Source organism: Odocoileus virginianus, chromosome 1, assembly GCF_023699985.2.
Source record: "Odocoileus virginianus isolate 20LAN1187 ecotype Illinois chromosome 1, Ovbor_1.2, whole genome shotgun sequence".
In the NCBI taxonomy this organism is placed as follows: Eukaryota; Metazoa; Chordata; class Mammalia; order Artiodactyla; family Cervidae; genus Odocoileus; species Odocoileus virginianus.
This window is the reverse complement of record NC_069674.1, coordinates 39,771,452-39,787,797: the sequence shown is the minus strand read 5'-3', so window position 1 is coordinate 39,787,797 and position 16,346 is coordinate 39,771,452. Positions and strand designations below refer to the sequence as shown.

The window sequence follows — 16,346 nt, the reverse complement described above, 5'->3', positions numbered from 1 at the left end:
CCTGTAGGTGTCCTGCCTGGCTACTGGCTCCAGGAGCAGGGCTGACCAGGTTGCAGTCATAACTTTAAATTCTGTGGGGCTCTTCCTGTATCTCTTGTGGAAGCATCCCTCCTCTGAGAACCAGGACCCCTGGGCCCACAAAACCTCAGGTTGCAGGTACAGAAAGAACAAATCACCTCACATCAGTCATGAGGAGTGATGAAGAGCCCTTGGTTCCCAGACCATGTATTTTACCTTTTAGGGACACAGCATCACCCAGTGGGGGTTAGAGTGGACACTGCACCCTGGGTCCCTTCTACTGGGGGGCAGGCATCTTCAAGCTGACAGCTCAGCTGTGCCTTCAGGAGGTTGTTTGACTGCTCTATCAGGGGGCAGCTGCTAGGTGGGAGGACTAGTGCATCCTGATTGTGTGCTCACTGCCAGGGCTCCTTTGCCATGAAGCAAGTCCTTCCTCTGTGGTCGTGTTGTGGGGGATCTCGGATCAGTAGTCGAGGTTCCTTGGTTGGTGGTACTAGCACTGGCTGAGACAGTGAAGGTAGGAAAGGCAGACGTGTGCCTGGAAGAACAGATGAGTTGTTGCCCCTTCTAGAGTGGGTCGGTCTGTGTGATCAACTTGTACTAGGTTGTGGCTGGTTGGTCCCCTGGAGGAACTGTGTCACCCCAGGGGTTTAAGGTTGGTCTCTGACACTGGCAGGTCATACATTTGACAACAGCAAAAGCTAGGCTGGCCTTGGCAAGACGGAGCCTATGCTTTGGGACGTAGACACAGCTTCCACATCCGCCGCCATGATTAATGGTTTGTGGTGGCATCGTGGTAACGTCGAGAAGCTACTGACGTGAGAAGTCTCCAGCCAGCCCCCCGCGGGCTTGGACCGTGCCTCTTCTCTAGTAAGTGGTGTCTCACAAGCTGGAACTCCGCCGACTTGTTCCCGAGCACCTGGATTTCTCTATACTCCTCCTCCCCGCCCCATTCCTATCCCCAGTCCTCTAATCTCGCTCCTTCCAGCTAAGCTGTTCGTTCCTGTCCATGGTCTATGGGTACCTTGACCTGTGGGCCATTTCTCTCTCCTCACAAGGGGAGTCACTGGGTGCCTGCCCCAAACTCTGACTCTTGAGAGCCTTTCTCCCCATTTCTGTCTTCCACGGCCACCCCTGAGTGGGACTGCTCTCTGGCAAATGCCAGTTTCCAGCTTGCACCAACAGGCCAAGCTGACCTGTCTGTGGGCCAAGCGGGTGGATTTTGCCCCCCTCCGGCAGCCAGACAGAGGGAAGGCCATCCGTGTGAGCTGAGGGGGGCATGTGGGCATCCGTGCAGGAGTGGTAGTGACAGGAGGTGGGTCTGAGCCTCCTGCCCCTGCTTGAGCCTGATTGCAGACGCCCTTCTTCCGTCTTATGATGGATGGCTGTGGCATCTGCCTGATCTGATGACTTAGCAGCTCTGACATCACCCAGCTCAGGATGGGCAGTTCTGGCCACATGATCGGTCACTCAGTGTCCCGTGGTTAGATGTTCTGTCTCTATTGGGGCCCAGTGACAGACCAGGATCTGCCTTTCAAGTGGTATTTGGTTCTCTGCTGCAGGTGGTGGGCCCTTGGTCTAGAGCCTGGGGTCCGGTCTGTGACACTCCTCTTGGGGTTTATCACACTCTACACAGTGTAACATCTCAAGTATCACAGCTGCCAGGTCACGTGGCCTCAGAGTCAGGGCTGACTGTGGCCGACTGGGTGCAGAGTGCTTTCTTTCTCTGGCTCCACTTAACCTATCAGCCTTCTGTTTCATCCAATAAATATGTTAGAATAGTATCGCCAAGTGCAGAATATGCTGCTTCCAAAATCTGAAGAGGCTTATCAAGCACTACACACCTTTCTTAGTGATAAGAGAAACAAGGCACAATCATTTGTTACTCACTTTAAAGTAATTGCCCCTGGCATGTCTCAGACCACTGGGCCCCTGCAAATTTTACGGAGGTGGCAACCCCTGAGGCTTTTCGAGATGTGCCTCACCACGAGACATCCATGGTACTTGACTCTTGTGTTCAACTAGCATGATGTCCAACTAGGATGATGTCATCAATGTGGTGAGCTGATATAATGTTCGGTGGTCTGTGTAGATCAGATGGTTTCGGTCTCTTGGGACCATACTGTGACGGAGAGCAGGAGAATTCACAGAGTGAGGCTGGGTGCATGGGGGACGTGGCAAGACAAGGATGGAGGCAGATTCACATTTAGCAGAAGTCAAGCTGCAGTCTAATCCCATGGGGAGCTCTGGGGCATGAATGGCCTCATGTGTGAGTTGTCTCTCCTGAAGCCAGGTAGCCTTTGCCCTTCTATACTGGGCAGTCATTGGTTGGGGGCCCTGGTAGGAGGGTAGGGGCTGCCAGATTCAGCAAATAAAAATATAGCAAAAAACAAAAAATGCCCAGTTATATTTGAATTTCAGATAAACAGCAAATAAAATTTTAACATATGTCCCAAATATTGCACGACATACTGTATTTTCTCTGCCAACCCTGGAGGCACATAACCTCCCAGGTATTTCTGAATGGGATGACTTTGTAGATTGAAGGCAAGTCTTGGGAGAAGGGCCCAGCTATGAGCTGTTGGGAGCCAGCTGGGGCAGGTGGGGGCAGGTACAGTGCCTGTACAAGGGGATCATGGCAGCCTCCAAAATCTACAATGTGATAGGTTGTGACATGAACAGGATTGTGTGTACTCCATACAATTATAGCCACCATTGAACTCTTTAAGAGTTAAATAATTAGGAAATTGGTGTTTTGAATGTTCCATATTATGCAAAAATCACTGGTGGGTTGCTGTATATGAACAGAGTTTTAGTGATATCTGGATAATTGGATGGAGTTTTTGGATGGGCATCATTTGCCTTTCATTTAAAACAAGGAATGAAAAAAACAAATAAAACAAGGAATGTAGGCTCTTGCTGTTGTAAATTAGTTCTCTAAGATGTTTTCAAAGTGATTGCAAAGCTCCTGAATATAGCTCAACCATGCAGGGAATCCCTGCGGGGAGCAGCAGCAAACCTAGCTTGAGCAGCGGCATCGTTAGACCTGATGTGAGTCAGAGGGTGGGACAGAGCCCCCACTCCATCTGCAAGTGGCAGGGCCAGAGCGACAGGAGCATGTGTGGCAGACCCCTGGTGCTATGGTCCCACAGCCCCTGCCAGAACCGCAGCCTCTGCAAGGTGGCCTAGCTCTGTCAGAGGACCAGGTCCTAGGGAGGCGGGGGGCGGTGGCTGCAGCCCGTCTCTGCTCACTTCCTCCACTCGGGTCTTTCCCCCTGGAGAGCCAGTTGTTAAACATTTTCCAGCTGGGTTTCCATAACCTTGAAGGGAGTGGAGTCCAGTTCTGCCTCACCTCCTGGAGGCTTTCCTGAGCCACTCTGTTGAGGGTGATTACCAACATGTGCCCCTCTTTGGGCTTGCCCACATGAAGAAAAGCAGAATAACTTGTTAGTCCTCATGTGGCAATTATGGTCTGTTAGGCTGTACCCGTGGAGAAGGCAATGGGAACCCACTCCAGTACACTTGCCTGGAAAATCCCGTGGACGGAGGAGCCTGGTAGGCTGCAGTCCATGGGGTCTCGAAGAGTCAGACACGACTGAGCGACTTCACTTTCATGAATTGGAGAAGGAAATGGCAACCCACTCCAGTGTTCTTGCCTGGAGAATCCCAGGGACGGGGGAGCCTGGTGGGCTGCCATCTATGGGGTCGCACAGAGTCGGACACGACTGAAGCGACACAGCAGCAGCAGCAGCAGCAGCTGTACCCAACACTCAACGAACACTGAATTCATTGATAGGCTCATAATCTCACATAAAAAATAGTCCAGAGGTGGCTCCCACCCCAATACAATGACACCCCGATGGCAGACTCTGGGTCAACCCCGCGGTTTGTCTTATTCTCCCCGTGGTGGCTGTATGGGGTACCAACAGATCCAATGATGCTCCGAATGCAAGAGGGGTGGGTCTTCCGCTGCCACATGTTCCCTAGCTGCCTCCCTCCTGTTGTTTCCAGAAGAGGAAGGGGGTGAGGCCAGGCAGGTCCAACTCCCAGCACTGGGTGCGTTGCCACAAACGGAGGCTCTTTGAGTCAGAATGAAGGGGAACCACCTGTGGGTGGCAAGAAACAATGTTTGCCCCCACCCCTAAGAGCACACATGTGCAGGGTACTGCCTGGGAGCAGGCCACCCACCTGACCAGGGCCAAGGCTCAGGACTTTTTTATAGGCACAAAAACTGAAATTTTGAATATATCACTTATCTGAGATCAGGTAGGTTGCAAGATCAGGTAGGTTCCAGCTCCCTCTTCCTGTCCCAAGTGCCATGAGGGAGCTGGAACAAGGACTTCCAGGGTCCTGGTTCCTACAAGGGAAAGACTGCTGCCCAGGGAGGCTTGAGGATGAGGCAGCTCTCTCCAGGGGCCCCTGTCTCCTTCCATCAGTGATTCGGACCCCTGACTCTTCTACTTTGTCTGTTACTCTTCTTTTTTTAATGTTGATATAAAATACATGCAACAAAATTCACCTTTTTAATCAAGATTACTTTTTAATTTTGTTTTTATAGATATAATTTTAAAATATTTATTTATTCATTTGGCTGTACCAGGTCTTAGTTGTGGGATTTTCTTTAAAAAATTTTTTTAGTTGTTTATTTTTGACTGCACTGGGTCTTCATTGGGTTTTCCTGGTGGCTTAGATGGTAAAGAATCTTCTTGCAAACAGGAGATCCAGTTTCGATCCCTGGGTCAAGAAGATCTCCTGGAGAAGGGAATGGCAAACCACTCCAGTATTCTTGCCTGGAGAATCCCTGGATGGAGGAGCCTGGTGGGCTACAGTCCATGGGGTCTTCATTGCCAGAAGAGAGAGTTTTCTCTAGTTGTGGCAAGCAGGGGCCACTCTCCAGTTGCAGTGCTACGGGCTTCTCATTGTAGTGGCTTCTCTTGTTGCAGAGCATGGGTTCTAGGACACTCAGGCTTCAGTAGCTGCAGCACGTGGGCTGAGTAGCTGTTGCTCATGGGCTCTGGGGCGCAGGCTCAGTGGTTGCTGCTCACAGGCTCAGCTGCCCCACAACATGAAGCATCCTCCCGGTCCAGGGATCGAACCCATGTCTCCTGCATTGGCAGGTGGACTCTTAACCACTGGACCACCAAAGAAGTCCCAGTTGTGGGATTTTCAATCTTCACTTGTGGCGTGTGGGATCTAGTTCCCTAAACAGAGATCAAACCTGGGCCCCCTGCATTGGGAGCATGGAGTCTTAGCTGCTGGACTGCCAGGGAAGTCCCTCAAGTTTGCTATTTTTTTTTTTAATTTTTAATGGAAGATAATTGCTTTACAAATTTTGTGGTTTTCTGTCATACATCAAGAAGAATCAGCCATAGGTACACCCATATTTGCATATTTTCTGTACAATTTGTTTCTATTTTTATCATTATTGATTCCTTTATTCTTAGGTTTACTTTATATTATATGTGTTGGGTTTTTTTTTTACTATCTTTAGAGAAATGCTTTGCTCGTTGATTTTTCTTTTTTTTTTGTAAGTGAATTAAGGGTTCCTTTGAGTTTTGCTTTAGCTATTATTCATACTTTTTATATTTGGTATACTCATGGTTATACATTTATAAAGAGGGCTGTAACCCAACTCAGATTTCCTCTTTAGCCCAAATGCCATTTACAACAGCCTAATTTCCTTTGTGTACCCTTTGAGTGCATTATTTCAAGTCACTATAAATATATGTATTGCTCCAAATGACTCTTGACTTTGTTCTGCTGGCCCCTCAATCTAGAATGTGCTTCTCTGCTGGCCATTTCCTGCTCATACATCAAGGACTGCAGGAAGAGGTCCTGAGAACCCTGTTCTCCAGAGAACCCTCCCAGCCTCTTTCATGTTCCCCCAAGACTCTGCAGCTCTGCCAGTATCAGTTAGTATTTGTTATTTGCTTGTCTCTTCAGCCAGATTGTAAGGTCCTTGAGAACTAAAAACTAGTCATTTTCATAACCTCAGACTGAACACAAATTAGGTGCTCAATAAATCTTAAATAAATGTGTGATTCAATCCCTTCCGAAGCTCTGTTTGGGTCACTGGTGCTTTCATTCTGAGAGTTAATTAGGGCAGGTTTAATCGCTGTAACCAATGCCAGACAGGAAATGGATCTATAGAGCCGAATTGTGTTTGCTCCCATGTTACCTCAGCAGTATCCTGCCTCCTTTGGGTCCTGAATGATCCTGCAGCTAGCCAATGTGCAGGACACACCCTGTTCCTCACCCACTCTCTGCCCCCATCCCTCCCATGGTCCCAGCCTTTAGGTTTCACCCTGACATCTGGCCCCAGGCCTTCAGGCCCACCTGTTGTCAGAAGCAAGCACCGTACTGGACAGACCTCTGTGCCTGCTGCGGCTCTCCCCCGACCTCCCCGCCACCGCTTCACTCCTCCCCACCTCCCCTGGCTGAAGCTGAGGTCTCTGAACATCTCCATCACGGAAGCAGCTCCAGAGTGACTTCCCGACCCCCAGCATGTGCTTGACCCTGGAGGGACCGTCCCCATCTAGTCAGACTCATCTTCCAGCACACCCGGAGTCAGGCTGAACTGGGGGTGAGTCCTGGTTAAGTCACTGGTGGCTGCTGTGTATCAGCAATCCCTTCAGTCCCCTGGACCCCCATGTCCCCACATTTAAAAGGACAGCCCTGAGCTTGCCGGCCAGTTGTGATCCATGTAAGCATCTAGCACAGCAGCCGGCCCATGGGAGGCACTGGGTCCTCACCACCAGTGGTTACCAGGACCCCAGCCCAGTCTGCTGTCTCTTGGCTCTTCTCCCCCTTCCTCTGTCCCTGACATGGCCACACTACCTGATACCCTCTCATCACCAGGCCCCTGGTCTGCCCTTACACGAGGGCGCAGCCAGTCTCCCGTCAACCCTGCTGTAAGCAAACACTTGCAACACCGTACTGACCTCCAGGCCCTGTTGCATCAGGTCAGGGAGTACCCACACTGTTGCCCAGCTGGTGGGGAGGGCTGTCAGGCCAGTGGGGAAGGCGCTTGCAGGCAGGGTTCTCCGGTTCCCAGCCTCACTTTCTTTCCCACGGAATATGGAGTCTGGTAATCTGACCCATTCAACTTTGAGCCTCCATCCTCAGAGCCTCTGTGCAAAGATAGCAGATAAGGCCCAACTTTTTTGTTTTTAACTTCATTTTTAAATGCTACTTCATTAGTACAAATCCATTGCAGAAAACGCAGGACATATAGATAAGCAAAGAGGAAAATTAAGTCACTCATATTTCCATCATCAAGATAACTACTATTACTATTTTTCTGTATTTCCTCCCATGTGTATATCACATATACATATATATGACAGGGTCTTCCCTGGTGACCCAGCAGTTAAGACTCCAAGCCTCCACTGCAGGAGGCACAGATTCAATCCCTGATTGGAGAATTAAGATCCGCATGCTGTGTGGTGTGGCCAAAAAAGAGAGAGATTTAAATATATTTATATATTTATTTATATATTATATAATATATATTATATATATAAAAATATGAGGAAAATGGATTGTGTTATTTTTAAACTGTTTTTCCTCTGTATTTGTCATCTATTCCTATGTAAACACTTAGTGGCTTGAAACAACAAAACTTTATCTCACACCATTTATGTGGGTCAGGAATCCAGGAGTGGCTCAGCTGGGAGGTTCTGGCTCAGCATCTCTCCTGAGGTTGCAGTCAAGATGTTGCCTGGGGCTGCATCATCTGAAGGCTCAACTGGGGCTGTTGGATCTGCTCCCAAGGTGGTTCACTCAACTGTCTGGCAAGTTGGAGATGCCCATTAGCAGGTGGCCTCAGTTTTTCTCAGTAGACCTCCTGATAGAACCTGAGTGTCCTCATGACCTGGTGCTGGCTTCCCATAGAGTGAAGAAGCCAATAGAGAAGTGGGGAAGCTTCTTTGTCTTTGATGGCCTAGCCTCACACTTCAGTCCATCATTTCTGCAATAGCTTGTTAGTTACATAGGTTAGACCTATTCAGCATGGGTGGGGCCTACACAGTGGCTTGAATGACAGATATGAGGCTCACTGGAGGACCTTTCAGAGGGTAGCCACCATGTTCTCTCCCTTAAAAAAAAATTATTTATTTGGCCTTGCTGGGTCTTAGTTGGGGCATATAGGACCCTTGATCTTCACTGTGGCATTTGGACTCTTTAGCTGTGGCATATGGGATCTAGTTCCCTGGCGAGGGATCAAACCCAGGGCCCCCTGCATTGGGAGCACGGCGTCTTAGCCACTGGACCACCAGGGAAGTCCCACATTCTCTTTAAACAAAATGTCATTAACATCTTCCCATGCCAACAGAGGCAGAACAATCTTATCATTTTAAATGAATGCATATAAATGTAGCATAGTTTATTTAACCAATTTCCTAAAGTTGGGTGTGTGGATTATGTCTCATTTTTTGATCCTATAAAGAGTAACCTGGAATATCTATCACTGAATTTGTTAGGTTATTTCCTAGAGATAAATTTAAAAAAAATTAAATCATGCCTATCAATCAGCTCCTTGAGCAACCAAAGGATGAGGACACTAACTCGGACATAGAAGTTCTTCAGCTCCTACTCTTTCTAATACCCCACATCTCTCTCTCTCCCATTAAGTCAGGAGCTCACTATCTGCTGAGACATCCTAGCCCATTGCTGGGCAGCTCTGTTGTTTTATTTTTGAGAAAGTCTAAGCAGAGACCACATTCATCCAACTTCCTCAGAACAACCCTTGCAATACTCACAACTCTGTGTCCTGGGCATCCCCCAGGAGCCATTATCTTTGATATCCTCCCTCTCCTGGCCTCTCTTCCCTGGACAGGTCTGTCGCTTGCTACAGTGATCCTTGACTCCAGCTCAGTGCTGACCCTCTGGTGTCACTCCCTCACCCGAAAGGGAAGTGATGAGCCAGGGCATACCTCCTGTGGTGGGAGAATAGGAGAGCTGGCTGAGGCATGAGAGTCTGGCTCTGTAGGATTAACTAGTGTGGGCAAGAGGGGGTATTGGCCTCCTTCCTTCTTGCCCTCACAGGTGCAAGGAGGAGGCCAGGAAAGGGGGTCTGGGGAAGGATGCTCACTGGTCAAATTGAAAGCCAGAGAGGGCCCCGGAAGTCCAGCAAACCAGAAAGGGACCCACTGATCTCTGCCCAGCCCTGTCCTCTCCAGCCTCCCAGAGGACAGAGCTGGGGGATTCTGATCCTCCTGTCAGGTGCTGTGAGCCTGGACCAATAGAAGGGCAGCTGCTCCCCCTCTGTGAAGACAGAGGCACAGAGCCAGGGTCTGGTGGGACAGTGATCTGTCACATGTGGGTCTGGTGAAGTCCTTTTTGCTCTATTTTGGGAAAGAGATCAATCATGTCAAGGGCTTCCTTGGGGATGACCACACTGGCCATTGGCTGGAGAGCCTGGCATTCTGTCCAGACACCCGGCCCACTTGTGAGCTCTTGCTAATTTTAGCAGTGCTTGGCAGCTGCAGGCAAGTCCCACTAGACAAGTTCACTCCCAGGCAAGGAGCTGGGAGGTGGGGAGGAGGGATGGTTCTCAAAGTGAGCACTGGCCTGGGCTTTGCAGACCCCAAACCCAAGAATGACCTTCCCCACCTTTTGAGGCAGGTTTTGATGATTTACAGTTGAAGACCTTTGATGAAAACAAGCATTTTCTACTTGGGCGGGGAGGAGGGGGCATGGCCCTGAGGTAAGGGTGGAGCCAGTCATCAGAGTGGTGCCCTGCCTCCATCTCCTCCCCACCCTTGCCCCACCCCTCCCCTTCCCACCTCCTGGCCCCACCCCCAGCCCCCAGCGACCATCAACCCTCACCCCCAGCCTACCCCTGCCTCAGCCCAGGCCTGAGCCTGGCTCTCAATGCCCCAAATGATGTCTTAGGTACATCCTCCAACCCCTCATTCAACCCACCTGCCTGATTGGACAAATGATGGCTTTGAGGGCTCAGGAGAGGAGCTGAGAGTCTCAGGAGGTCTCTCACCCTTTGCACCCGTTTCACAAGGAGTCTGCCTTGCTCAGGTCCTCAGGCCAGGCCTTCCTGCCACCAGCCTGCCTCTCCCCTCCCAAGCATAGTACAGACCTCAGGGAAAAATTGGCCAGGGGTCCCCATGGTCCACAACCAAGACCAGGTCCAGATTCTTCATCCCACAAAGGATCAGGCCCTCAACAGCCCCCTCCCAGCCTGCCAGCTCTTCAATGTGCTTTCCTGACCTGGGCAGTGTGAAGACTGTCCATCCTGGATGTCCAAGGACTGGAGGGGACATAGACTGGTTCTGCCCCCTCTCCAGAAACTCTGGGCAACAAATCTCCACCCCCGTGGGCTGAAGGCATGGGGCACCACTCCACAGCCCTTGTCACTCCTGATCCCACGCAGGCCTCCTTTGCTCTTTCGGCCCTGCCTGACTGCGGCAGTGGGCAGAGTATTTTAGCAGCTGCCTGCTGAATGTTCTCTGCAGAAGTCCCAGGCAGCCTGAGTGGGCAGCTCTCTGCTCCAAGGCCCATAGCTGCACAGGTGGGCCCCTGACTTCCAGGCTACAGGCCATCCCTGTGCCTCAGCAGGCACGAGTGTCTCCACCTCCCCCCAAACCTACCTCTTGCCTCTCAGAGAAGTGGTGATGGAAGCCGCAAGGAGACAGGCCCAGACAGCTTTGAACCCGGTGAGAGTCACTGCAAAGCCAGGTGAGTGGTCCCTGGGGCCACAGCTGGGACAGCAGAGGTCAGGGTGACGCTGGACCCCCTGGAAGGAGGCATGGAAGCTAGGCAGCAGCTGATCCCTCCACTGTCCAGCCTCTCTAGGAGGGGTCTCCATGGACAGTGTCTTCTTGGGGACTTGCTCCTGGGCTGACAGAGCCAGACTGTCTGCTGTGCTCTGGCCTCACAAATCCAACTGCTCCTTGGCGCCAATCTCCCCTTGACTAACAGACACACTGACATGCCAAGACCAGGTGGATTCCCCCAGCCCTACCCACACTTCTCGGTCTGTGGGACCTCCCCTCCTAGTGCGCAGCCATCAGTATGCAGATAGTCCTTAAGGCCACAGGTCTGGACAAAGCCATTGGATGTATAGGTTGGAAGCAGAGTGAGAGGGGCCAGGTTGGTTGGGCAGAGATGATGGGGGCTGGGTCTGTGGGACTTGGTTGAGGACAACTGCCCTCTTTATGCCATACTCGGCCCTTTGGGACCCCACATCCTTGGCTCAAGAAAGAAGGCAGGACATGCTGCCGGGCTTCCTTTTGATGGATGAGACAGGTGAAGGTGTGAGAGTGCCTCCCACCCCAGCATAGTACTGGGAGGGCCCCAGAGGGCCAGGGCATGGGACCCCTGGGCAAATGCTGGACACCCTGTGGGCTTTAGAGCCCATCCATTCCCCTGGAGGGCAGTGTGAGCCCCATGTGCGTCCAGCTGCGGCCACTGGATGGCTGTGTACACACAGAGGGTGACCCTGGGCCAGCTGCCACGTACTCCTGGGGAAGTGCTTCCCCAAACTGCCAACCCCAGACCTGCCTTGAGAATCCCAGGAGAGCCGACATGGGAGCACCCAGGAGAGCCAGAGGGCCGGGGCACCAGAGGCCGGGATCCTGGGGGCCATGGCGCTGTCAGATGGCGGCGGTGGCCTGCCTGGAGCATAGTAGAGTTGCTCAGGCAAGAGACACCCCCCCAACACACACACACACAATATTCGGGTGTAGCTGTGAGCCTTGATGCTGTGTCCTGTGACCTCTTCGTGAGCAGGCAGGGGTGCAGCTGTGGGGTGAGAGTGGGAGACAGGCTCTGTCTGTGACCTGGGGGACAGGTGGCTTCTTGGGGTTCCTCAGGCAACTCCCTGCAGTCCCTAGGCTACTCAACAAGACCTTTAAGCAGGGCTCCTGGACACCCAGCCCAGGCTCTGGGAAGGGCTGGGCAGCCCAGTGGGATGGGGAGGGGAGGTGGTCTCAGAGCCAGTGCCCGGGTTCAAAGCCAGATCTGAGCTGTCTAGATCTGTGGCCTCAGAAAGGAAGTAGGGGTAATAAAATGCTTGGGTCCCAGGGGATTAAGCATAAAGGAGAACTGGAGATGCTCTGGGCAGGGTCTGGTGCACAGTACCTGCTTCTGGGGATGTTCGCAGGGGGTCTGTGAGGCAGACCTCTTCCCTGTGACTTGAACCCCACCCATACCCACCTGGACACACAGCCTTGAGAGTTGAGGGACTGTGCAGTTAGGAGCACCTCCCTGGGGGTTGCAGGCTGACTAAGCGTGGCGCCTGCAGATACTCAAGGAAGGGATTTGCACCATCTTGGAGGATGCTCCTCATGGCCAGAGGGGAGGTCGGCTGGAGGCCCATGTCAGTCTATGGCCACCTGCAGTGTTGGTCTGCAGCCACGGAACCTTCCAGACCTTTTCCAAACATGTGCCCACATGGGCCTGGACACAGGGAGTGAAGCCACTGGGTCACGACCCCTCATGGGGCCAGGCTTACGGCTATTGGACAGGCTGCCATGATGGAAGGAGAGGGGATAAAACCCAGCGGGGCCTGAGGGCTGGGCCTCTGCAGGACTAGCATTGCTTTTGATAAGAGCCCATGATGTCCCACAGTCCTGTTTGGGGAAAGATGCCAGGCAGCCCTTGTGTACCTGGCCTTGGGTGCTGGACCCATGCTGTGTGTTGGCTGCCTGTGGCCACCATCTAAAAGATAAGCGGACTCTAACACCTTCTCTTGTGCCAGGGATGCGAGGCAGCTTGTGTAGTGTATGCCAGCTCAGCGCCTGGCATACTGGAAGGATTTAGCGAATGCTAATGTTACTATTCCTTCTTGGCATGTTTTATGTTCGATGTTTGAAAGTGTGTGTGTGTGTGAGAGAGAGGGGTCCAAGCTGTAGGTGTGGGCCTCTGAGGACCGCCTGGGGGCCTCTCCAGGGCTGTGTCCTGTGAGAAGAGCCTTGGGGCAAGCTGCACCCCACCTCATGCCCAGAGCTGCAGAAGAGCTTAGCAAACATTGACGTTTGAATCTGCAGGCTTTGTTGTAGACTTTGTCAGCCCCCTTCCTGTGTGACCTTCTGTGGGTTTAAGTTTTAAGCAAGGGGTCTTGGTAGGAGAATTGGTTCCTAAGTAAGGCTCTGCATCCATCAGGAGTGCTTTGGGCTTCAGGAAATGAAAGACCTGACTAGCCACGGCCTTAAGTGATGAGTGCTCGCTTCCACAACCAGCACAGGGAGGCGTGTGGGTCCAGGGCTGACTCAGCACGTCAGTGCCGTCCCAGGGCTGGGCTCACCCTGCCTCTCTTCACTGCCATCCATAATATGCTAGCAGCCTTTTCTCTTCAGCCTTGTCTCCTCATGGTTCGGGACAGTTGCTACAGTGCCGGTTATCACACTCTTATACAGCTATGTACACAAAGTTGGCAGGGCACTGACCTTCCCCAGAGGGCCCTCCTGCTAAAAACAGGCTTCCCATCACCTGTCATTGGCCAGAACTGGGCCACACGCCCAACTATAAACCAAATCACCAGCAAAAACGGGACAGGATAACTGGGCTTGGCTTAGCTCAATCATGGGATGTCCCCTCAGCCTGGTGAGGGGCTGTCTTCCTTTAAGGTGCTAGCCCCCCAGTCTCCGAACAAAACGTGGGCTATCAAAACTGAGGAAGAAGGAGCTAATAGCTGTGTCGTCTCCTTATTGGAATTCAGAGCATCTCCACCCCTGAGCCCACATGGAAAACTGCCAGCAAAAGAGGGTGAGGCTTTTGAAGAGTGGATCCATGGCTTTTATTTGAGTATCTGCCCTTTCTTTTTTGGTCCGAATATCCAGGGAATCAAAATGGCCTTTTCTGCATGAATATGTGCTATTGTGCAAAGAAGGAAGGGCCGCCGTACCACTGTCCACATGCAAGGTCAGAGCAGGGTCTCTGCTTCCTGGGGATTCATGGGCATGGGTACTGCGTTTACACCCAACCTCGTGCCACCACAAAGGGGTGAGTAAGTGGCCACTCCTCCAAAGAGTGTTGGGAGGAGACCCTCGCCCAGGCTGTCCATACTCACTGGAATGGTGACATTGAATCTATCTTTTATATATAGGGACCCTTCCTCCCTCTAGCAACTTCCAGGCTGTGGACACCATGCCCAACAGACACCTCTAACTAACTGGTGTCACCTCTAACTGGTGCCTTGACTAACAGTGAAAATTTGCACCACTGGCCCGTTTACTCCCTTAGCATAAACTCCTAGAGGTAGAATGATCGGATCTTTTAGACAATGCCAGCTGCCCATCGCCCTCTAGACAGGCTCTTCCAGCCTGTGTCTCACCCACTCTCCTGGTTAGCACCTCCCTCTTCCCCTGACCTGGATCAGGGGTACAAAGGGAGGTGCCTCATCTGCCCTCTGCCCCTCACCCCCAGGCTGCATTTGTTTAGAAGGGGTGTTGGGACTCCACTGTCTTAATTTTCCAACTGGTTTTAACTGCGGTAGTTTGAAATGAAGGTCATCCCGGACTCAGGGTCAGGGGGCAAAAGGAGACCCTCGGTGTGGGTGAGAAACACCCTCTCCGCAGGTCCCCCCTCCCCAACTCTGCACAGCTCCTCTCCCACCCAACTGCTCCCCATCCCCCTCCCTGTGCAGGCGGAACAGATCCTGGCGGAGTTCCAGCTGCAGGAGGAGGACTTGAAGAAGGTGATGAGGCGGATGCAGAAGGAGATGGACCGAGGCCTGAGGCTGGAGACCCACGAGGAGGCCAGTGTGAAGATGCTGCCCACCTACGTGCGCTCCACCCCAGAGGGCTCAGGTACTGTGGTCCAGGACAGGGCTGGGATGGAACCCACAGAGGAGCCAGCAAGTCCTCAACCATAGGCAGCTGTCCCCTGGCTCCGGCAGGGAGAAGTGCCCTAGGCCCTTCCTAATAGAGCCCTGACTGTCCCTAGCAGCCTCAGTGTGCTGGGCCCCAGACACTGGCCTGTTCCATTGGCCCAACCCTGGGGCCTTCAGGCTCATTCTGACCTCAGAGAAACTGGCTTTTTTCATTTCACAAGGAGAAAAATGGTTTCCTATAGTCATTTGGGGGACTCTCAGCCCAATCCTGAGTCTGGACCATTTTCCTAGATCTTCGGGTGGGCTCTGGGCTTGGGGGGACTTCAGTCCAAGGCAAGGAATTCCTGCTGACTTAACCAGTTCACCTTTGACCCTTTCCACAGTTTACTCTGGGGTCCGGTACCAGGGGCCCCTCTGGTGCCCCCACCATGCCTTTACCTCCTCTTCTCCAGTCTCAGGGGTCCTGCCAGGCGGTGCCCATGAGACTGATGTACTTCTGTCTGTGGCTGCAGAAGTTGGGGACTTCCTCTCCCTGGACCTGGGTGGCACCAACTTCCGGGTGATGCTGGTGAAGGTGGGAGAAGGCGAGGCGGGACAGTGGAGTGTGAAAACTAAACACCAGATGTACTCCATCCCCGAGGATGCCATGACGGGCACTGCTGAGATGGTGAGCACCCTGGGCTAGGGAATAAGGGGCTCGGGGGCAGGTGGTGCAGGGACCAGGGTCAAGGCCAACCAGGATCTTGGAGCTTGGTTAGTCCTGGTGTTAGGGCCTACTTGTTCATCAAGGGCAGGTGGCTGTGGGCCCAACTTCAGGGGGCCCTGCTACAGGAAAGGGAAGCAGCTGAGAGGCCTAGGTGGATGGCCGTGGGGCATGGCCCCAACAAGTCGCACCCCTGCCCAGTTTCCCAGAAGGATAAGAAACATGGTAGGACAGTCAAGAGAACACTCTGGTCCAACAGGCTCACAGTCCATGCATGCATTCTCCTTCCTCCCCACGTGGCGTTCCCTCATCCTCCACCAACACAGATGGCAGGTGGCGTGACTGCAATGATAATATCTGCCCATGGGGAGGACTCAAGAAGGACCACAGAAGTAGAATGAGCCCTAGGGGACGTGGATGGAGCCAGAGCCAATTTCCTTGAGGCACAGGGTTTTAAGAGCCAATTTCCTTGAGGCACAGGGTTTTAAGAGCCAATTTCCTTGAGGGACAGGCCCATGGCAGCCTCATCCTTGCCATACCCTGGAATGCTGCAAGACGGGGTGTGCACCAAGGAAGCAGGATGGTGTTGCTGCCTCCCTGGGCCTGGAACCCACTGGGAAGCTTAATCGATCAGCAGGCACTCAGTAATGCCCAGCTCTGGACAGGCCTATGTGAGTGGGGTGGTGGCCAGTCCTCACAGGTCCAGGGGTTGGGTGGCCAGGACACTTGCAGACAGCAAAGAACACTTTGGGTTTTGAAGCCAGAAACCATAGTTATAGCCAGGCATACACCTCTGTCAAAAGTCTGAGGCTAGATGCTGCTGGGTCCAGCTGGGAG

General features: G+C 52.5%; 1 protein-coding gene across 1 annotated transcript in view; it reads left to right on the top strand.

The window, feature by feature from the left end:
* GCK (glucokinase) overlaps window positions 1–16,346 on the top strand; it is a 36,721-nt gene that overhangs the window by 12,332 nt on the left and 8,043 nt on the right. The window contains exons 2-3 of the mRNA XM_020902798.2: window positions 14,621–14,783; window positions 15,319–15,473. Of these exons, the coding sequence (XP_020758457.1) occupies window positions 14,621–14,783; window positions 15,319–15,473 (318 nt within the window). The remainder of the gene's footprint in view (window positions 1–14,620; window positions 14,784–15,318; window positions 15,474–16,346) is intronic.